Source organism: Citrus clementina, unplaced genomic scaffold, assembly GCF_000493195.1.
Source record: "Citrus clementina cultivar Clemenules unplaced genomic scaffold, Citrus_clementina_v1.0 scaffold_6, whole genome shotgun sequence".
NCBI lineage: Eukaryota > Viridiplantae > Streptophyta > Magnoliopsida > Sapindales > Rutaceae > Citrus > Citrus x clementina.
In genome coordinates this window covers 18,367,229-18,389,669 of record NW_006262139.1, presented here as the reverse complement: position 1 = coordinate 18,389,669, position 22,441 = coordinate 18,367,229, and the positions used below count along the sequence as shown (strand labels likewise).

General features: G+C 33.4%; 5 protein-coding genes across 8 annotated transcripts; 1 reads left to right on the top strand and 4 right to left on the bottom strand.

The window, feature by feature from the left end:
* Nucleotides 1–2,249: 2,249 nt before the first annotated feature.
* LOC18039637 (scarecrow-like protein 23) lies at nt 2,250–4,272 on the bottom strand. Its single transcript, XM_006429702.2, has one exon. It carries the CDS (start codon nt 3,942–3,944, stop codon nt 2,619–2,621), a length of 1,326 nt encoding a protein of 441 aa, XP_006429765.1. The 5' UTR covers nt 3,945–4,272; the 3' UTR covers nt 2,250–2,618.
* Nucleotides 4,273–6,753: 2,481 nt separating this feature from the next.
* LOC112097235 (60S ribosomal protein L27) lies at nt 6,754–7,427 on the bottom strand. The gene has a single exon (XM_024182041.1). The coding sequence runs from the start codon at nt 7,341–7,343 to the stop codon at nt 6,936–6,938; it is 408 nt and encodes a 135-aa protein (XP_024037809.1). The 5' UTR covers nt 7,344–7,427; the 3' UTR covers nt 6,754–6,935.
* A 2,150-nt stretch (nt 7,428–9,577) lies between these two features.
* On the bottom strand, nt 9,578–10,549 carry LOC18039824 (cysteine-rich and transmembrane domain-containing protein WIH1). 2 transcript variants are annotated; one of them, XM_006429701.2, is made up of 3 exons: nt 10,280–10,549; nt 10,010–10,160; nt 9,578–9,895 (listed from the first exon to the last, which is right to left on the bottom strand). In XM_006429701.2, the coding sequence occupies exons 1-3, from the start codon at nt 10,308–10,310 to the stop codon at nt 9,850–9,852; spliced, it is 228 nt and encodes a 75-aa protein (XP_006429764.2). In that variant the 5' UTR covers nt 10,311–10,549; the 3' UTR covers nt 9,578–9,849. The 2 variants fall into 2 exon arrangements, with proteins under 2 accessions (XP_006429764.2, XP_024038479.1); XM_024182711.1 differs by having other exon boundaries at nt 10,010–10,163; nt 10,280–10,519.
* Nucleotides 10,550–14,563: 4,014 nt separating this feature from the next.
* LOC18039823 (cysteine-rich and transmembrane domain-containing protein WIH1) lies at nt 14,564–15,376 on the bottom strand. The gene is made up of 3 exons (XM_024182712.1): nt 15,267–15,376; nt 15,003–15,150; nt 14,564–14,886 (listed from the first exon to the last, which is right to left on the bottom strand). The coding sequence occupies exons 1-3, from the start codon at nt 15,295–15,297 to the stop codon at nt 14,841–14,843; spliced, it is 225 nt and encodes a 74-aa protein (XP_024038480.1). The 5' UTR covers nt 15,298–15,376; the 3' UTR covers nt 14,564–14,840.
* A 1,851-nt stretch (nt 15,377–17,227) lies between these two features.
* Nucleotides 17,228–20,747, top strand: LOC18039853 (transcription termination factor MTERF5, chloroplastic). 3 transcript variants are annotated; one of them, XM_006429699.2, is made up of 5 exons: nt 17,228–17,466; nt 17,850–18,040; nt 18,817–18,866; nt 18,962–19,177; nt 19,280–20,747. In XM_006429699.2, the coding sequence occupies exons 2-5, from the start codon at nt 17,964–17,966 to the stop codon at nt 20,413–20,415; spliced, it is 1,479 nt and encodes a 492-aa protein (XP_006429762.1). In that variant the 5' UTR covers nt 17,228–17,466; nt 17,850–17,963; the 3' UTR covers nt 20,416–20,747. The 3 variants fall into 3 exon arrangements, with proteins under 3 accessions (XP_006429762.1, XP_024037962.1, XP_024037961.1); XM_024182194.1 differs by having other exon boundaries at nt 17,832–18,040; XM_024182193.1 differs by having other exon boundaries at nt 17,823–18,040.
* The last annotated feature ends 1,694 nt before the right edge of the window (nt 20,748–22,441 follow it).

Below are 22,441 nucleotides of genomic sequence, written 5' to 3'. Positions count from 1 at the left end.
CCCTCCTCTTACTAATAGGACTCTTCGTTTTATAAATAATTAAATTTATTAATAATAAAAATTATATATATATATATCATACCTAAATTTCCTCTGTATATTTATTTTTAAAAAATAAAAATTAATACATAAAATTCTATTAAAAACACTTTGCATCTTAAGAAAACATGAAGTAAAAGCATAAAAAAATTTCAACATTAAACTTATTTTGAGCCATGTTTAACATTAACCTAATTTTCTCTCCATTAGGTGGGTTCCAATCCCAAATTTTCCGCCTCAATTTACTGACTAAAGTTTTTTATTTAAATAATTATTTATTATTTTAATATCTAATTTATAAGTTTTTTTTCCCTGTAAGAAATTATATATATAAAATTAGTGATATTTAGCTGTCTCAATTTATTTCAACAGCCTCCCTCTTCTATTTTTGAATCAATGTCATACTTTATCTTCATCACCACTGAAACAACATTTATTTTTAATTATTTTTAACTTTTTTTTTTCTTTGTAAAATAATTAGGTGTGTATCAAGAAATTAATCCACCATCTTAAAGTACGGAAGCTACTAGATAAATTGAAGAGATCGAATACCAACACTCCATACGTAAATCTTCACTGAAATAATATTATATTTAAAATAATATAAATTTCTTGATATTTTGGGCCACACACATGCTGAATATGCGGCTCTTGTGTTGGGCCTCAGTCCACCAGCCGAAATCATATTATACTCTTTATCTTATGTAAGTTAATTATAGCTTTATTTAATGTGATTTATTCTTTAAAAAATTGTTTCTCAGAACTTTTGAGAGGTTGTACTATTATGAAATATGTTTTTTTTTTAATTATAAAAAAAAAAAAAAAAAAAAAAAACAGAGCTTCCATTTTCTAATTGAGGTTACATCACAATATCACATTCACACGTGTGGACTCATTCGTTCGGCTACAGCAACGTCATCGTGACTCACCATGAGCTACGCGATTTTGTCGTCAGTCTTGGTTTCTACTTTCTTCTTCCATTTCTATTCTTCAATTTTTGTTTTGAAACAAAATTCAATTAAACACTTAAATGAAATATTCTTTTAATAAAACTTTTATACCCACCCCATTTTATAATTTTAAATTTTATATCCTAATTTTTAATTATAAATAATTTTTTAAATAATTTTTTAAATAATTTTTTTTTTAATTTTAATGATTTTTAGTGTAGAGATATAAAGTATGTAAAATATTTAAAGACTGTACGATTTGTATGTATTTTATAATAGAACTCAAAAGAGATACTTTTTTCTAAGGTGAAATTTTATAGGAAGAGATTAATTTTAATATATGAGTTTGTATTTTATAAATTAAATTAAGAGTACTTTAAGAAATAAGATTCAAAAGGATTGTTGTAAAAATTTTAGAAGGGTGTTAAAAGCTCCATTCTATGATCACTAATCCCTCAAGGGAAAATGTTTTCACTCTAGAGCAATATCAATCCACTTACTAAGTCCACCTTCCAACATCACTTTTGTATTGCAAAATACTCCAAATTTTACTAGTTGATTATACTCAGTGTTCACTATGTTAGGATACTCTAAATGCACATGGTTAATATATGATATTTTAAATTTTTAAATGGAAATAATTTCATTGATATTTTTCTCTTATAAGCACTACACATCCACACAGATTTGAAGTAATTTATACTTATGGTTGATAATAATTGGTACCAAAGTAGACACAACTTTTAATATGCAATCAAACGCATCATGTCGAGTAAAACCGTTGAAATTTTATAACCATCTAAACAAATAGAATGATTTGACAGAATTTTATCTATAAAATATAAGATTAAACTTTGTCATAAAAAGATAGATTCAGAAAGTCACCAAATTAAAAAATAAAAAATCGTTGTGGACATTGTTTATAGAGAATGATGGAATATCAAACCTTGCAACTTCATTTGAGGGAGTATCGTGTGAAATACAAATAATAATGATAATAATAATAACACTAATTAATATTTAATTACATGTAAGGTCGGACCCGAAAATGACAAAGCTCGATACTAACATCAACATAAATTTAAAAGAGACTACAAGATTTAGGAATATATTTTGTTGTTTCCATCCAAAAATTCATTTCCAATCAACCCAAAACCAAAGCTTAAGTAAAAAGTTAAAAACAAACACACACATATCGAATATTAAAGAGAAAAAATTATTTAAGAAAAAAACTAAGAAACAGTCAATAACTGAACTTCATATCAGCATTTACAATTACAAATCCACTACAACACCTACAAATTATGGGATTATTTAAAATAAATGTAAATACAAATATTATTGTTTTTTTGTGAATAAAGAAGAGAATTCCACTTGATCAATTGATTAATCTTCCAAAGATATGTTTAGGACTGCCGTGCTTCACCATAAACTTTGATTTTAACTTGACACCTCACAATTCTATTGAGTTAAAAGCCACAGAGCCGCGGTCTCGAATGTACTTTGAAGTCTTATAAGAAAACCAAACATCCCCAAAATCCAACGTTTGATCATCATCATGTCAAGCGCGTACAAAATTCTTTCTTTTGATAATACCGATGAATTCAGATCAAATCATCAATCATTGATTCAATCGGACGGCTGCCAGGCCGAGGCAGTCAACAAGGACAAATCTTTCCAGCCCAATTTCAAGCACCCATTTTCCTCGACCAAAGTATATCCTTTCCAAGGAAACATCCCAAGCAGCAAGCTAGCTTGAGCTGCCGGGTTACCACTCAGAGAAACGGGTCTGAATCCGACCCGTTTCAACTCCTCCCCCCATCTCTCCACTTTCACCTCACCCGTCCTCTTGGGCCCACCAACCGCCACTATGTTCCTAATTTCACATCCAAACAACTGCTGCTCCACCGTATGCCTTTCTATACTGTCAGCGCCCAGTCCGTCCCCCAGCGCGTCGAACAACGCGCTGTAATAATGTAAAGCCTCAACGAACCGTCCCAAAAAACTGCCACCGTGGCTTAAATCTTGTTCAACGATCGTAATCAGCTTCGGCCTCAGCAGAGTCAACATTCTCAACGTCCCTAAATCACTCCCCGTTATGTCGTACAAGCAATGATGCATCCAATGGACCACAATTGTTTCCCCAGGTCTCACCCCGAGTTGACTCACGTCGATTATGTTCCCAATTTTGCCCTCCAGCGGATTAAAATCGAACGGCAAGCCGAGTGACATGGCAAAGTCAGCGAGTCGTCTCCCAGTCGATTCGAGTAACTCGGATGAAGATCCGAACCCGGTTATTCTCATGGAGCGGATCTTTTTAGACCGGGATACGAGGATGTGGAACAATCCTGGCCATTGAAGGCCTTGCATAATGTCCAGATCGATGATGTGGACACAATCTGCACCGTCCAATGCTTGAAAAATCGCTTGATTGGCGGTGAAATGAGAGAACTTGATCAACGGACAGATGGAATTGTATGATTGCAAGGCGTTGAATATCTTCTGAGACTGGGATAACGTCAACGATTTCGTGGTGAGGGGCGAGTAAGTTCCCAAACAAGAACTGACAACACGCGCCTGTAGCGCGTGGGCGAAGTAAGCACCGACGCGTTCCGGCGAAGAAACGAACGGAGACGATAGCTCGGATATCTCTGGAAGAAGATCAGTGGCGTCGTCGAGATTGTCCATGGCGACGCATTCAGCGCACTGTAGCAAGAGTCCTAAGAGTCTCAAGCCTGCTGACTCGCCTTCCATCACGACGACGTCGTGCTGTTCAGCTTCCTCTTCTTGCTCTTGTAGTTTTTGTTCCTGTTCGATCACGTTAGCTCGTTTGGCAACGGCTCTCGAAGGATCGCCGTTGGGGTTGTCGTCGTCGTCGTCGCGGTCCACGCGCTTGGATTTCATCGCGGTGGAGGAATTGATTGGAGACTGAGGTACTACTAAGCTTTGAAGCATGATAATAAAACTGATTGAAAGTGCTTGATTGATATATTGAAAGTGGCGGGTTAATTCGATAATTGAGATTCGAAAAGCGAAGAGCTTTTGAGAGAAAATGGACAAATCCTCGCAAAGAAACAAAGAGACTAAGGAACAGAGAATCCAGAGCTGTGTGTCAGACCACGAGAAAGTAGAATTGAAAATAACAACAATAATTAGAAGATAAGAACTGAGCAATTCATTTGTGTTTGGGGAGAGGGAAAGTGAGGGAAAATTGGGAGGAAAGTTGAAATACTTTTTAGCTCAGAATAGAGATGACGACAGAGGGAGGGAGGGAAAATGAATAAATGTAAAACGATGATTTTTTTTTTTTTTTTTTTTACGTCGTTAGGTACTCCGTTTGGGAGTGTCGTTAAGTCCGTTCGCTTGTGGGAAAACGTTAGATTTAAGGGATTTAATTAAGTGATTAATTATATGAGTTAATACTTAATTGCGTCATCTTTTGGATTCTAAGGATACGTGTCATGGATAAAATTAAGGGAATAAGGGATCAAATTTTGTCTTTATGTTTAAGATATCGATATCACTAATTAATATAATCTTATTATTGTTTACATGATTAGTGGGGTAATCCCTCATTATAAAATATTTGAAGCACAGTTAATCCATAAGCACCAATCATCCCCGGTCGTTACTAAGCAAAAGCTTGCAAAAAAATTAATAATTTCTGTTAGTTCAATAAATGAAGAGATTTATTTTGAATTAATTAGACATAATAGATGGTTAAAAGATTTCAATCAATTGCGCGACTGTGCGTGTGGTGATTTATTGGGCTGTGTTGTGAGCCCAAAATTCCGCCTGCCCAACTAGATTGGGACTCAATGTATGGTTAATAATATTTGTGGCTAAATCCAAAAAAAAAAAAAAAAAAGAAGAAAAAAATAAAAAGAAAGCGGGTACAACGACGATTGTCAAGGAAAACTATCATGGTGGTCTGCGAATTGCTATATTATCTTTAGATCACAAGCAGCGACAGGCAAACCACAAACATCGTTTGCCTATCCAAAACCAAAAGTGGGTTCAATCATTGTTTGCTTTACTGTATTATTAGTTTTCCTTTCGAGGTATCTTTCGTTTCAAATAATAATCGGCATAGATCCTTCAATTCAAACGAGAGGGTGTCATTTGCTTTGCCACTCAAAAATGACCGCACTTGATCGTTCGAAGACCAATTCTACGGTGAATCTTAGCATATCTTGTCTGAGTGGTAAGGACGATTTAGAATCTGTGGCAGCTGTCGGGCTGTCAAATACCAATCTTGAAAAATAATCAGCACATGCTACGATAACATCATCGGCAACATAGAGATCCCAATTTACTTCTATCTTGACTTCAGAATTTTATTTGAAGGAAGTGTAATGCCTATGAATGAATCAGTTGCTGACAAAAAGATGTCAAATGACACCTTTAAATTTGCTGGCTGATAAACATGCATTATCAGTCTACAGTCTATTTGAGGAATGATCAAAAAAATTTTAACGGGTTCATAAATAACCCAACGCGATCAAAACATTAAATCCAGGCTGATGATACAGAGCAAAACGCAAATGAAATCCAAAGCCAAGAAATGCTTTTAAACTGACACATATATAATCAATTACACACAAATCAATTCATAAAACATTAAACTTTGTAAAATAACTAGAAAATTGTTATGAGGCTTGAGTAGATCAACAAAGCAGAACCAGTCAGGGACCTTAATGACCAAATGCAGATCAACTTCAAATTAAAAAACACCAAAAAGTATATGCTATTTGAAATAATCAAAACTGCTGCCATAAATATATAGGAATGATAAACAAGCATATAATTGTTTCCTCTCCTTACAACCATTTGTATGATGAGGTCTGTAACTTAGCACAGCATAAGCAAAACAAAATATACATGCCCGGATAATAATAAAGCAATTCTCAAATCAGCAGAGCTGCAGTAACCATCTTAAACTCATAGAGGAGCAAACACAGGCCCTTAGGTAAACATGTGATTCTTGCACATACATGCACATGCTTATAGGTTTTGGACAGCTGTAAAAAGCTCCAGCACCGAGTATTTGGTAAACACATGCTGCTACAGTTTGGATGATAAGCTAATTTTATCCCAAAATTGTACTATAACATACCTATGATGTTGTCATTACTATTATCATCAAATTATTATTTTAAAGTAATACTTATCACAAATTATCAATTTTCATTTGTAACTACAATGCCTTAATACCAAACGGGATCTTAAACTTGATAGCATGTGGACTGAGCATCAAGCAAACACAGCTCAGTTCCTAGAACTCAGTATTCATCTCAAATCCTTAGAAACTGCACAAGTAGTTGACTTTGTTATAGACAAGCTTGGCTTGTGTAGAATAAAAATGCAAACCAAGCAGAGAACATAAACCTCAGAAACAAAAAAAAGTTGCAAAGTATTAAATACTCATGATGTTGCTCGGCAATTGAACTACTCGATGCGTAAGATTCATCAGCCTTACTTAGGCCAAGTAATAAAACCAATGAGCACTCAACCCAATTCTTCCTACAATCAGCCTATAGGAAATCAATTGTGAAATAACCTATTACGCAATGACATCAACACAATCAAACCCAGAAACCAACATCAAATATCATTTACACAACCCACATTTCCACAATCAGGATGTGAATATATCCAGAACGTTACCAAATCAGCTTGAAAAGACTATAATGGAAGATAACATAAACAAAATAACACCCAATTAAACAAGTCCTAACAGCAAGCAGCATTAATTTATGACGTCTTGAGTAAACATTATAAACCCAATATTATCACATAAAAATAGTACCAGATCCAGAAATAAAATTAAGTTCACAAAAAACTACATAAATCTCAAAATTCGCACTTTAACAACTAAAGCGTTTTCAATAACACAAAATAAAACAAAACAAAAACACAAGTCGTTTTCTTCCTTTGGTTAAAAATCTAAAACCTGAGCTTAGTAAAGAACCAACGATTCTTGCCAGTCTTAAACCTCTCCTCGAGGCGCTTCTTGGTCTCCTTGCAAGCGGTCACCTTCTTGTCCTTGCTCTGGAGGGAATCGGCCGACACGACGTCCTTCAAATCGACGTCGAGAGTGTAGCGCGTGGGCATCAGGTGCTGGTAGTTGACCAACTTGACGAAGGCCTTGACGCGTGACTTCTTCGCTGTCTTCTTCGCCGAGTCCTTGCGGATGACCTTGCCCGGGTACTTCTTTATCCCCGCTACCAAACAGTGCCCGTACGCCCTCTCGCGGGTCCCGTCGTCGAACGACTTCACGATCACCGCCTTCCGGCCGGCGTAACGGCCCTGAAGAAGGATCACGGCCTTGTTTGGTTTCAGAAACTTCACCATTTCAACTCTCGCTCCTCGCGCACCCGCGGCTCTCTCTGGGTTTTTGTGTGTTTGTGCAGGGGCTAGGTCGATTCACAAATGAGGATTTATATATATATCTCAGCTGGCTTTCTGAGAAACCCTAGAAACCCTCGGTGAATTTGGGTATTGGGCTTGTTTTTGTTAGCTCTTGTGGGCTTTTAAAATAGGGTTGGAAAATGGCCTGCGCCCAAATGTAATTTTTTTTTTTTTGCAGATTTAATGAATTAAACCGGAACACAATTCTCCATCTGCCCACTAAAACCACAAACAAAATACGAAATTGTTCATAACTGTTGTACTTACTAAAGTTTGGAAGGTGTTGAGAGCATTGTATGTCTTGAAAAGTGTAATTTATGTTTTTGGTAAATTTTATAATTAAAGTGTCGTTTCATTGTGTAATAATTAATTATAATATAAATTAGTTTGAGGTTGTCTAAACTTCATATCAAACATTTGGAAGATACAAGTATAGTGAAAATAAGATTTAATTGGTGAATCGGAAAACTTGATATTATTAAATATATGATTAATGTCTCGTTTGTGATTGATGTTGGATTACTTGGATAGCTGGAGTATAAAAGTTACAATATTTAATAAAGGGAAAAGGACAAACACACCCTCAACGTTTAGACAAAGGGATAAAAATCCACCATAACGTTTCAAAAAATACATTTATGCCCCAATTCACTAACAGAAACAGTAACTTTTAACATAAATTACCGCTATATCCTTCTAGCATATAAAAAAAATTATACAAGTTTAACTTGTGGTATTAATACCATAAAATTTTATTTAAATTTTAAACTTGTATATTTAACAATTCTCCACATGTTATCATTTAAACTTTTATATTTATAACTAATTTTTTATGTTATTTATTATGGTATTAATTGAAATACAAGTTAACATTAATAACCAATTTTATTTATTTTTATTCTTGAGTAATGAATTAAATTTATCGTCTTGAAGAGGGAATTTGATAAAAATTTAAATAGAGGAATTGAGTAATGAGGGTATATTTATAATTTTATTAATAATATATGAAAAAATTGGATAATCAATAATCTTTTTTATATGCTAGAAGGGTATAACGGTAATTTCAGTTAAACGTTACTGTTTCCGTTAGTGAATAGGGGTGTAAATGTCTTTTTTGAAACGTTAGGAGGATTTTTGTCCCTTTGTCTAAACGTTGGGGGTGTGTTTGTCCTTTTCCCATTTAATAAATACTAGTTATTGTAGATTAGAAGTTGAATTAATTTGATTTTACACTTATAATTTTACACTTATATAATGAAAAATCTATTAATATCTTTACTAATTTTGTTAAAATTATTATTTAATAATTACATTTACTACATACTATTAATTTTTATTTTATAACTACAAGATTTTTTTTCCCAATAAGAGATGTATCTTAAAAGTTACAGTATCTCAATAACAAATAGGACTTAAAGAAGACTTTTAACAAATTAAAATGTAGTCTAACTAATTATTTGATACCACTCTTTAAAAAAATTTATGATTAAAGTGTTGTGATATCTACCAGATTATTTAGTCGGTACAGTAGAAATAATGAAATAAATTATCCTATAAATCGCATCAAATAAACTATTTTCACTTGATGGGTGCAGGTGTCATTTCGTTTCTTTCGCAAAGGTCAGCTTTGACAGTTTTGTTTGGAATTTTGTGTTCGGATTCAAAAGGTTGGAAAGTACACCAAATCGGGCATCTCTTTAGTCTTTACACCAGCGGAGAACGAGTTATTTTCTCTCGAAGCAGTTAGCACTCAATTGAAAATCATTCCTCTGACTCAAAAGCACACGGCATCAATGCTAAAGAATGAGCTTGTATTTCTATCTTTGTTATAGTTGACCAGACGAAGTGAACTTTTCGTAATGAAATTAAATTTTACTAAAACAACGTTGTTACAAAAATTATGTTGGTTGCTCCTTCTTTTTTAAGTTGATGGTTTATAATGCTGATTTAAAAGATTGTGATAGACTTTTGATTATTCATAGGATAAATCCAAAAATATGTTTTTGAAAAATATGTTAAAATCATGATATTTTCATTCTTGTTATGAACGTGCTTTCCATGTGATTGCATGTATGTATGCGTTTGTGTTGGCCCCAAACCAACTCGTTCTTATTTTGTATTGAAAATGTATCTACAATCAAGCATTGATTTAAAGATAAATTAATCAGCCACTGCAGAGAATTAAATACATAGTAAATAAAATTCAAAGTACAAGAACAAGAGTATGTGTATCAAAAGTCTACAGAATGGTATACAAAAATAAGAGTATGTGTATCAAAAGGCTACAGAATGGTATACAAAAATAATAACTCAAGCCACGGGGGCGTTCCTATCATCAAACTAAGGAACAATCTGAACTGTTTTTATTATTATTATTTATACACGTAATATAATAATGGAAATAAAAAAGAATCCCCAAAATCAAACGATCAACCGTGCGTATGTGTGTTCAGAAGCAGGCGTCCAAGGCACAGCAGCAACACAAGCCAGCACAACTGCAAATTAAACCGACCAAATCAGTCACTACACATATGATAGATGTGCGTGTGTATATACATATATACGAATAATTAACATAAGGTGAGGTGAAACACATAAAGATTGCATACCATCCTTTCCAGAAGCCATCACCTCTGGACTTGGTTTCTACGGGGGCATTTTGAGCGTAACCATGATCGCCGTCTTTCGTTGGATAACCTGCCGGTGGTGGCGCCGCCACGTACAGACCCGCCGTTGTAGACGGTGGTGGTGGGGGGTATGCTACTACATATACACAATTACCCAGTTAAGATAAAACATGTAGATTCAAAATTCACAATTTAAAAACTTGGGAACGTAACAACAGGAGGAGAAGTAGGATATGCAGATGATTTAGTTACCTGAGGACTGATTCTGATTGTAGGAGCTCATGCTTGCAGTTGATAGAAGAGAGAAAAGACTGGCAAAGGCAAAGGAAGAAAAATGACAAGTTAGGTGGGAGAAGAAGCTGAAGTTGGAGATATGTTAATTGATGATGATGATGTCGACGAGAGTGGGTGTAAATATGTAAATGTGTGTGAAGTATATGTATTTATAGAAGAAAAATGGCGGAGTGGTTGTTGTTAATTTCTTGGAAGGAGAGTTTAGCGAGGGCGGTCGGTACGCGTCGAAGAAGAATTATTATTTCAATTGAATCCGCAACCAAAGTTATCATAATAATATAAAAAACGTCTCACGGCATCAACTCTAAAGAAAGAAAAGAACCTTCTTCTAAAACTATAAGATAGCAGCAGCCCTACAACCGCCTGCCTGGCCTCTGCTTCTTAATTATTATTATTATTATTTTGCCGAGTACAATCGATGCCTGAATAAGAGTTTAACATTAGATTCATATTTAAATCGATATTAATTTTTAAAACTTAAACGTAAATTTATTTATTTTTTTTTTTTAGTGCATGAGTCGTTGCATCTGAAACAAAAAAGTGGAAACGCGTACCAACCACTCACATAACATCTGTCCGGGATGGAGCCGGATGTTTATGCCAGCAACCTACTTTGAAATGACACGTGGACCACAATTTTGTTCTTGTTTTCAACGTTGTGACGTGAAGAAGCATTTTTTTAAGAAATATTTTACTAGAATATTTTTTTGGGTTGAATCGTTACAATCTAAAGATATTAAATCGTGGGTCTGCGGAGAGTTCCAATTTAATTGTGCTTTCATTTATGGCTATTTGCTGTTCGGGTTTAATTGTTTCTGGCTCCACAAAAATCAATTGAAAGATAAGATTAGCCCTTGTAGGTTCTACCAGTTTCCATTATGGTCCCCAATTTTGTTGTAATTCTTCTTCTTTTCATTACGACTCCCAGCATTGAGGATATGTATGTCTTAAAGTTACAGGTGTTTTATTTAATTTTATATTATTATTTTTTAGATTTGGATATAGATGAAAATTTTCACTTCCTAAATTAACGTCAGTCCTTGTTCTATTAACCATTTAGAACCTGGGTGTTCATAAACTACGTTAAATGCTCTTGTATTTTGTAACGTGCTGACAAAAAAAAAAAAATTGAAAGTATAACAAAAATAGTGCCATATAAATGTAATAAAAAAAATTTTATAGAAAAAATAATTGGTGAGATTGAAACATTTTAGGGTTTGTGTTGTAGACTGACTTAACAAATAAAATCAACGAAAACAACGGTCGGAGAGATACATTTTATAACACAATTGACTAAATTTTTTTCCAATGAATTTGTCCAACTCACATTTCTTTTTTTCTTCAAACGTATTGAATTTTGTGTCGAAAATAAAGAAAACTCATAAATCATCCTCAAATTGTGGAAACGGACTTATTGGCCAGGGGGAAGGTCTCTCCCTCTCGAGATAAAAATAAAAAATAAAAAATAAAAAATTATTTGTTTAAGAAAGAAACCTGCGATTCATTTATTGTTTTTTTTTGAAGTAAAAGCAGCGAATCTGATTTTGAACAAGATGAAGAAAAGGGTGTTAATTGCGTAATTTAATTGGCCAACAGATACATGATTGAAAGGCTTTTAACGAATATAATAAAACACGACTTGTTTTGCAATTTCTTATATTTGACTAGCAAATATGTTGGTAAGTGAAATCTCATCTTGTCATATTATGAATTAGATGCACCAAATCATCCAATTTCATCATCTCAAATCTCTATCTTTTTAATGATAAAAAATCATGTGTGTTAGGCGTTTGCTTAAAACACTGGGGAAAGCCCCACTTGGGTAAATTAGTAATGGCCTCCGATTTCGAAACAAGAAACATGTAGTCCACGATAATTATATATCGAGAAAGTTTTATATGAGATCAGTCACATTATGTTATTAGTTGGTGTCAATCAATTAGAATTAATAAGTGTTACCAATTGATGATTAACTTTTAAATATATAATTACAAAATCTCATAATTTCAAACACTTTAAAATTTAACCAAATAATTGTTAGCAAATTTCGAAATTTATTTTTAAAAAATTGAGTTGACAAAGAAGCTTGTTACGATTTGGAAGACTTAAAATTTGGGCCTTATTAGTCTTTGTCCTAAGTTTGCACGTAATCCAAAACTTTGTGGGCTTCGGTGGGCTTTTGGTATTTTGCCCTTTTTTTTAATAGGCGGTATGCTTGATTTTAGAAATTATTTAATTTTACAAAGTTTGAAAGCAAAATGTGTTCATTCAAAAACTAAACATTATTATTTTTTAAATATGACAGCTAATTTAACTAATTAAAGTCCTGCAATATCAACTAATCTCACTTGAAAAAAAAAGGTGAAAATTACTTTAAACTTATAATCGAAAATATTAAAGCTTTTCAGAATAATTTTAAAATACAAAATTTTTAATGAGAAAAATAACTTATTTAGTTTATCAACAGCCAGTCCCCTCTCCGAAATATGAAAACTAGAAAGAGTTTTAAGTACTTGTTCTCAATGTTCGAATAAAGACAAAGGATTTTACCGCATACACAAAACTCACAAAAAAATTATAAAATAAAAATAAAAATTCAAATAGAAACATTAAATGTATCTGCGATCAAGCATTGATTTAAAGATAAATTAATTAATCAGCCGCTGCAGAAAATTAAATACATAATAAATAAAATGCAAAAGTACAAGAACAAGAGTATGTGCATCAAAAGTCGACAGAATGGTATACAAAAATAATAACTCAAGCCATGGTGGCGTTCCTATCATCAAACTAAGGAACAATCTGATAGAGTGCTGAGTCATGAGCCACGAAGGTCTGATAGGCTACCAAAGCCAAACCCAAAGTCCACTACGTGAAGAGTGCCATGCAAAGCCATTCCCAAAGCCATGCATGAAGTCTCACGTGAGGTTAATGTGTGAATGCCAAATCGGAGCCATGATTTTGGGTTTACTTTGTGAGAGATCGTGCAGAGATTGAGGGGGGATCCAAATCTTGGAAGTTTGCTTTTGATTTATTTTTCAGTTCGAAATATTAGTCAAGTTGTTAGTTTGATATTTGTTGATTGATTCCAGCTAAGATATTGGGTTGGAAATCAAAGTCTTTTGTTATAAATAAGCTCCAGAGATATGAATAAAGGGGAAGAGTATTACTTCTCACCATAAGTAAAAAATATTACTTCTAACAATTGTAATTGTTAGCTACATTTGGCTGGGACCTAACATTGGTATAAGAGCTAGCTATCAATGACGACCAACAAGAAGCGCATCGAACAAATTGAAGCTGATATTGGGAGCTTCCAAAACAAGATGGAACAAATGAAAATTGGAATCAATGACAAGCTGTAGTGTCTGGAGGACACCATGAGCAAATTGGCTGAATTTTTTAGTGCAACCAGAGGCACTGCCAGTCACGGCACTAACGAGCACATTGGATCTTCATTATGAATTCAATGGAACATTCGGATTTTCAAACGGAGGTCGGAATAGGCTGAAACCGTCAAAAAAACTAACTCTGGCACTGTTCATCATCTTGTCCAAATTAAAGTTTTTAACCCTTTCCAAATCCTAATCCTACCATAATCATATTTTGGTCATAAATTTCTCGTATTAAGTCCGTTTTTAACAAATCACATACCGTTGGAAAGCTCTCAAAAAGATCTTTCCAATGATATATCACACATATTGTCAGGTGTCCTAAATCAAAAGATATGATCCATTGAAGTTTCGGGTTTCATATATATTTAGGGTTCATGCAATCTTAACCTTAGGCTAGTTTTAATAATATCAATTTCAAAATTAATCCATTCATATTAAACATTCCAGAACACTTAAAACAACAACATCACAAAAATTAAAAAAAAATCAAGCTTTTCATGAATTAAATCCAACAAATGCACGAATCCAACACAATTCAGGCTCTAATACCAATGAAGAAATTCTTAAAAAAAAAATCAATAGGCCTTACTTTTTTCAAATTATGCAGCGGAATAAATATGTGTTGGATCACATCACTGGTCGAAAAGAAATTACGAGCGGAAATCTTTCTCAAGCCACAATATATTTTCCTTTTACGGATTGTTCAAAGATCTTGTTTTTCTTTTTAATGAATAAAGAAGTAAACCACATCTCCATTGCAATGATTTTGATGGCATGTATATGTAGAAGTTGGGAAGTTGAACACAAATCAACTTCCCTCCCCCAAATGCTTATGGTAACCAACAAGTGGTTATCATGTGTGAGTCGGGTCGGCTCGGCCCATCTTGGGTGCCCACCCGTCCAATAATATGAATAAAAGAGGAGAGTATTCAAACAACAAAAACACTTAGGATATTTCTCCCCATAAGCAGAAAATATTACTTCTAACAATTGTAATTGTTAGCTACATAGGACTGGGACCTAATACAATCTGAACTGTTTTCATTATTATTTATACATGTAATATAATAATGGAAATAAAAAAGAATCCCCAAAATCAAACGATCAACCGTGCGTATGTGTGTTCAGAAGCAAGCGTCCAAGGCACAGCAGCAACACAAGCAAGCAAAACTGCAAATTAAACCGACCAAATCAGTCACTACACATATAATAGATGTGCATATACATATATATATATATACGAATAATTTTAACATAAGGTGAGGTGAAACATAAAGATTGCATACCATCCTTTCCCGGAGCCTCTGGACTTGGTTTCTACGGGGGCATTTTGAGCGTAACCATGATCACCGTCTTTCGTTGGATAACCTGCCGGTGGTGGCGCCGCCACGTATGGACCCGCCGTTGTAGACGGTGGTGGTGGGGGGTATGCTACTACATATACACAATTACCCAGTTAAGATAAAACATGTAGATTCAAAATTCACAATTTAAAAACGTGGGAACGTAACAACAGGAGGAGAAGTAGGACATATAGATGATTTAGTTACCTGAGAACTGATTCTGATTGTAGGAACTCATGCTTGCAATTGATAGAAGAGAGATAAAGATGAAAATTTGTTAATCGAGGATGACAATGAGAGTGCCTGTAAATATGCAAATGCGTGTGATTTATTTGTATTTATAGAAGAAAAATGGCGAAGTGGTTGTTTCTTGGAAGGAGAGTTTCGCGAGGGCGGTCGGTACGAAATTGTTTACAACTGACCAAAATTGTTTCCGATGAATTTGTCCAACTCACATTTATTTCTTCTTCAAACGTATTAAATTTTGAGTTGAACAAGATGAAGAAAAGGGTGTTAAGTTCGTAATTTAATTGGCCAGCAAATATATGATTGAAAGGTTTTAACTTATGTAATAAAACACGACTTGTTTTGGATGTGCACCCAATTTGTTATATTTGATTAGCAAATATGTTGGTAAGTGAAATCTCATCTTGTCATATTATGAATAAGATGCACCAAATCATCCAATTTCATCATCTCAAATCTCTATCTTTTTAATAATACAAAATCATGATTGTTAGGCGTTTGCTTAATTATATTTTGAGAAAGTCTTATATGAGATCAATCACACTAAGCTATTCGTTCGTGTCGGTTGATCAATTAGAATTGATGAGTGTTACTAATTGATGATTAACTTTTAAATACATAATTACAAAATCTCATAATTTCAAGCATTTTAAATTACAAGATTAGGGAGTTGTATTTTTATACAATTGTGTGTCACATTAATTTATATAAAACTAATTGTATATCCTTAATTTTGATTATATGAATAAATTATCATGTCAGTTGATACGATCATAAAAAAATTGTACTTCCAAAATACTTAAGAAGTAATAAATATGTATAAATCCTTTTTTAAAAAAATAAAATAAATCGGTCATCTCATGTGACTCAGTAATTAGTAATTACTGACCAAATAATTGTCAGCAAATATAATAATTTCGAAAATTTTAGTTTTTTAAAAATTGAATTAACAAAGTAAGTTTGTCACGATTTGGAAGACTTCAAAATTTGGGCCTCATTAGGCTTTGTCCTAAGTTTGCACGTAATCCAAACTTCGTGGGCCTCATTGGGCTTTTTGGTAAGTTTGCCTTTTTTTTGGATGGGTGGTAATGCTTGATTTTGGAAATTATTTAATTTTACAAAGTTTAAAAGCAAAATGTATTTATTCAAAAACTAAACATGATTTTTTTTAAATAATTACAAACAATATGAAAGTTTTTTTTATTAGAAGAGACTATTACTCAAGAGAACAATTCATATTATATGAGATTACAACTAATATTTACAAATTAGACTATTACTGAAACTAGTTTACATCAATTCTTAGAAAACTCACCTAGATTTTACCTACTCTAATACTTGAGAGACGTCTACTCCACTCACATTTCGAAAAGAAAAAAATTATTTTCACTCAATTTAAGGAAGGAAATTAAACTCTCACAATTCATTGTAAGAGCTCGAACTCATGACCTCATAATTGTGAGGCTTACGTCAATGTATCAATTAATTTAACTAATTAAAGTCCTAAAATACCAACTTAGTTTTCCATTTTTCACTTAAAAAAAAGGTGAAAATTACTTTAAACTTATAATCGAAAATATTAAAGCTTTTCAGAATAATTTTAATATACAAATTTTTTAATGAGAAAAAATAACTTTTTTACTTTTCAACAGTAAAATATTTTTTAATCATTTAGTTTATCAACAGCTAGTCCCCTCTCCGAGATATGAAAACTAGAAAGAGTTTCCAGAACTTGTTCTCAATGTTTGAATCAAGACAAAGGATTTTACCTCATGGATAAAACTCACAAAAGAAATTATAAAATAAAAATAACAATTCAAATAGAAACAATAAATTACTTAAGTGATTTTTATAATTTTAAAAGGGAAAAATCCAATAAAAATCGTATTAACCCGTGTAAATGACAAAAACAACCTGTAAATGACAAAAACAACATATCTTCAAACTATCCTTACCCGCCGAAGCGAGGAATAGGATATTCCTGGATAGGGATAGGTCACAATAATATCCAGGGATTTGTGGTAATATAAAACCCCCCCTTTTTTTTTTGAAAAGATCTTTTTATTCAGTCCCGATTGTGGCTCGCAGTCGCAGTGAAGGCGAGCTTGACTCTGCTGCTGCAACCAAACGTCCAAAGTCCAAACCCCTCTTTTTTTCCTCTGTAAGTTCCTCGTTCTTGTTAACGTTTTCTGTACCGTCTTATCTTTTGGCAAAGGATATACACGTGTCAGTCTTTGGTGGATAAATGATATAATATTTTTGCTTTTTATCTTGTTCATGCTTGTTTTGGTTGGGGTACTAAGGTTTGTGATGTGGGTTCCTTGGTTTTTGATCATTGGTTTATAGTTTAATGACAAACTTGTGTGAATGCATTAGTTAAGTTTGCTTTCTCTTTTCTTTTTTTTTTTATAATGATAAATTAACAATTAGAGAAAAATTTGTAGCTGATTAGTGATCATGATATGGATACAATCTCAATATGCCATCTTGCTATTATTGCTGAAACGTTTGTAACAGCATCTGCAGTATTATCTATATACACAGAGTTTGGAAGGCAAGATTTAGTTGAGCGAGGGACTACGCAAAGGTTAACAACACTCTTCGGATCATTGTAATTTGGACTGGTATCGCTTGCAATTCAGCAGTTAGGCAAAGGCTATGAAAATGGAGGCCCTTCGTTCAATTCATTCTTTGGACCTCTGGTCTCTTTGTGGAAGAGCATTTTCCTTCACAAGGTGTCTGTTTATTTATTTGTAACCATTTCTATCTTTATTCATAAACTAGGGAGGCAAAAGAAAAAGTAATTAACTTAGTGTTTGTTAACGCCACTTGTTTGGCTTGTTTCAATTAGTCAAAACTAATGCAGTGGGAGATGTGACTAACAGTTAAGTTACTAGAGTTTCAAAATCGTGTGTTAAACCGGAGGTGCTTTTTCTTTTTTTAAAAAAATGCTGCATTTGGCTTTGGAATTACTCAATTTTATAATTAGAATTGGAATTGGTGTATCAAGACAATTTATCTGAATCTTCCAATGAGTTTCTATAAAATATTGTGAAGTTTTCTTACCAGAAGAAACTTTAGCTTAAGTTCTCTTCAATAAATATTAGGTTAATAATTTGATCTATCATGAAGGCAATATTTTGGCTTTGGGAAAACATTGATAGGTTCATTTCTGTTTTCATGGGTTAAACATGGTGAAATCCTATCTGTCCCAGCAAATATCTTTGACAACATCTTTCTTTTGGAGTCCTATTAATGTTTGCCAGAGTCCACATAAATTTATTGCTTATACATTAGATTGTATCTTTAAAAGTGTCTAATAATTGCATTGAATACTTGTGTATATGTTTTATGATTATGTTATGTATTTATGATGTCTCAAAGTAAACTTTCAGGTTGTATTTAGAAGGTTAGTCACTTCTTCTCTTGTTACCTCTCTATCCTGTCTGATTATTCTGAAGTGGACCATCATTCTGAAGTGAACCATCAACTCACTTTTATCTTTATGCAGGAGTCAACCTGCGTTACCCGAGAAACTCTTCTTCTGCCGAGCTAAGTTTGGTAATCAATAACACTTTCACGTGAAAGTATTACACTGGACATTTGCTTCTTTTTCATTTTTTTGGCATGAACATTGTGTTTCTAAATGCTGACAGGTGATTCAGGAGTAAATGGATCCTCCAGCTTACGAGTAGTGCCTTCAACCTTGTTAGCAGCTGAAAAAGAAGAAGCCAAGGCAGTGTTGACATTGTTCTTGAAGAAACAAGGTCTGAGCAAAGGGGTTGCTGCAAGAACCATCAATAAGTCAGACCTTTTCATCGATCACCTTGTCTCAAGGCTTCATTCTGTTCATAAATCTCGATATCTAGTAGGTTCGATTGCAACATGTTACAAATCTTTTGGCTACTGCTTTATCAGTGTCTATGTTTCTTATTTTGTTTGCTTGCCTAATCAAATTTTACTTTCCACTGCAGGAAGAGAGCTCACCACCCTTGAGATCAGGGATGCCCTTACTCCTTACCTTGAGTCTCTTCTTGAGGAGTACGGCAATGTTCTAGTAGATTTAGTTGAGAACTTTCCAAATGCACCACCACCTGCTAAACAAAAGGCACTTGCACCAGTTTCTCCACCTGTTTCCACCCTTGATTCCATGAAGCTAAAAGCAATCTCTCGAGTGAGTGAGTTAGATTCATCTGGAGATCTGCGCCCTCAAATTCTCTATCTCATAGAGCTTGGCATGGATCTTGAAAAGATCAAGTTAATTACTCGCAGATTTCCTGCTTTTTCCTACTACAGCTTGGATGGGAAAATCAAACCAGTCGTTGAGTTTCTTCTTGATCTTGGGATACCAAAAGCACAGATTCCTACAATCCTCGGTAAAAGGCCTCAACTGTGTGGAATTAGTCTCTCTGAAAACCTAATACCCACCATGACTTTTTTAGAAAATTTGGGTGTGGACAAGACACAGTGGGCAAAAATCATACAACGGTTCCCAGCAGTTCTCACCTATAGCCGACAGAAGGTCAAGCAAACTGTGGATTTTCTTTATGAGATGGGCCTCTCGGCCGAGAGCATAGGTAAGGTCTTAACTCGGTGCCCAAACATTATAAGTTATAGTATAGAGGAGAAATTAAGGCCCACGGCTGAGTACTTCCGTTCATTGGGGGTTGATGTTTCTGTTCTTCTCCAGAGATGTCCACAGAGTCTTGGTTGTAGTATTGAGGCCAATCTGAAGCCTGTGACAGAATTTTTCTTGGAAAGAGGATTCACCGTGGAGGAAATTGGGACCATGATTTCCAGATTTGGAGCTCTATATACTTTCAGCTTGACAGAGAACTTGATACCAAAATGGGAGTTCTTTTTGACCATGGATTATGATAAATCAGAGCTGGTTAAGTTCCCTCAGTATTTTGGTTACAGTTTGGAAGAAAGAATTAAACCTCGGTATGCACGTGTGAAGGTACATGGAGTGAAGTTGCTGCTAAATCAAGTCCTATCACTGTCAGGCAGTAACTTTGAAAATGTTTTAAAAAAGAAAATAGAGAAGGCACTTTCAGATGGGGGCCATGAGAATGGCAAGTTAAAAAAATTTGGAATTGGATCCACCTGACTTCTAGGAGACTGCCACTGAATGGTACGTTGGGCAATTGTGATAGATTGTTTTGGAAAAACAGAAAATGTATAGGTTGCATTAGCAGAGAACGGTGTAAGCCACATTTTAGGCCTAACCTCAACAAGCAGAATGGATATGTTGCTGACTTGCTGTGGATTGGTATTTCTCGGTGTACTGACATGAATCTACTGTCGCTTGGTCATTGCTTTTCCCTCCTGCTTTCCTGATTTCTTCACATATAATCATGTAATTTTGTGACAGTTTCCTTAATGCATGGGATTAAAATGAATCATCATGGTTTTTCATTTCTATGGAAATGAGCCAATTTATCTTGGCATGCATTTGTTCTGTTGCTTAGGGTACGTTGCCATGTTTTGGAGACCCTGGAACTTGAATGTAATGGCTGGATCATCATATTTCCTTTCTTTGATCACTTATATTATATCAGGAAGTGGTTCTCTGTTTTGCTTTCAGGTCTAAGAGAGTAAATTACCGTTGGATTGAAAGGTTTAATTATTGAAAATGTATCATCATTCTAGTATCACATATTAGCCTATCCATTGAACGTGGGGCAAAATCCATTTGGGTACATCGAAAACAGCATTCAACATTTATAAATTTTGTGATGCCAGAGAGCATAGGACTGGAAATGACTTAAATATTCATATTCTGCAAACTCTTTTCAAGGTTTAAAAAAAAAAAGAAAAAAGAAGAAAAAAGCGTGTTTATTGGTAGTGTTGATTGTTAAATGTGTCCAATTAAACGCCAATCTCATTCAACAAAAGCTTTTGTTTTTAAAGTTACATGTGAAATTTGCTTCATTTTAGGAAAGGGAAAGCAATGCCTAATTTTGATGGAGAGTACTTTGCTTTTTGATGTGAGGTCTTTCATTTATCTCTTTAATATTGCCTATTAATTAGTTATTAATTGAGAAACTTGCTTCTGTTCAAACTTCACATCATTGTTTTATTCGAATGATTAATTAATCAATGTATATGATTTTACTATTATTATTAAGTACGAGTTATAAACACGAATTTTGTACTAGATTTTTCATCTACAAGTACAATCAAATGGATCTCTAAAAATTAAGTATAAGTTGATAGGTAATTAATTATTTGTCAAACACTTTAATTGATGTACTTTTAAAAATTAAGCAATCTTAAACATATTTTTCATTTTAAAATGAATTATCTTAATATTCACATAATTGATGAATAACATAAGAGAATAATATGTAAGATTCGACAATATTAGAATCGCTCTAAGGTGGAGTATTCTTTCATAACTAGATGACCAAGATTATAATGTATTTTTTTATTATTTATTACTTTACTTGTGTAGTTATGATTCGTGTTTTACCTTATAACAACTTCAAGATAACTATGACCTAATAAATATATTCATTGTTGATTTAATTTAATTTTTTTGATAACGTGCCATTGCAATAATGCAACAATTTTCAATTAGGAGTCAAGAAGAAAGAATGCAAGAAAGACGATACAGGAAATTAAAAAAAAATTCAGGATTTCAATTTTTGAATTATAATTATGAATTTTCTTAAAGCTTAACACACATTATCTCTGATGTCACTCAAATTTGGCTAAGTCAAACTCGATTTAGAAATTTAATATTACCATTAAAAGATTTGACATTATGTTGTTTCGATTCTGACAATTCTGACAACTCTATATTAATACGTAGACACGAGAGTTAGCTGTCAATTAATTAGATATGGAAATAATATTGGAGTTAATCATAATTCAGTTAAATTAATAATAAACCTTGACCAAATTTGTTACAAAATCAAATATTTATAAACTAGATGAGAAATTTAATTATTTTTCAAATCTTCAAATCAATAAAGGGTTCTGTTAAATAAATAAAATTAAAAAAAGAAAAACAAAATGAAAAATGGGTTAGAAAGAGTAAAAATAAAGAAAAGAGAAGTCTATAAAAAAAAGAAAAAAAGAAAAGAGGAGCATTGGAGAAATAGTAAATCCTATTTTTTCATGAAAAATCT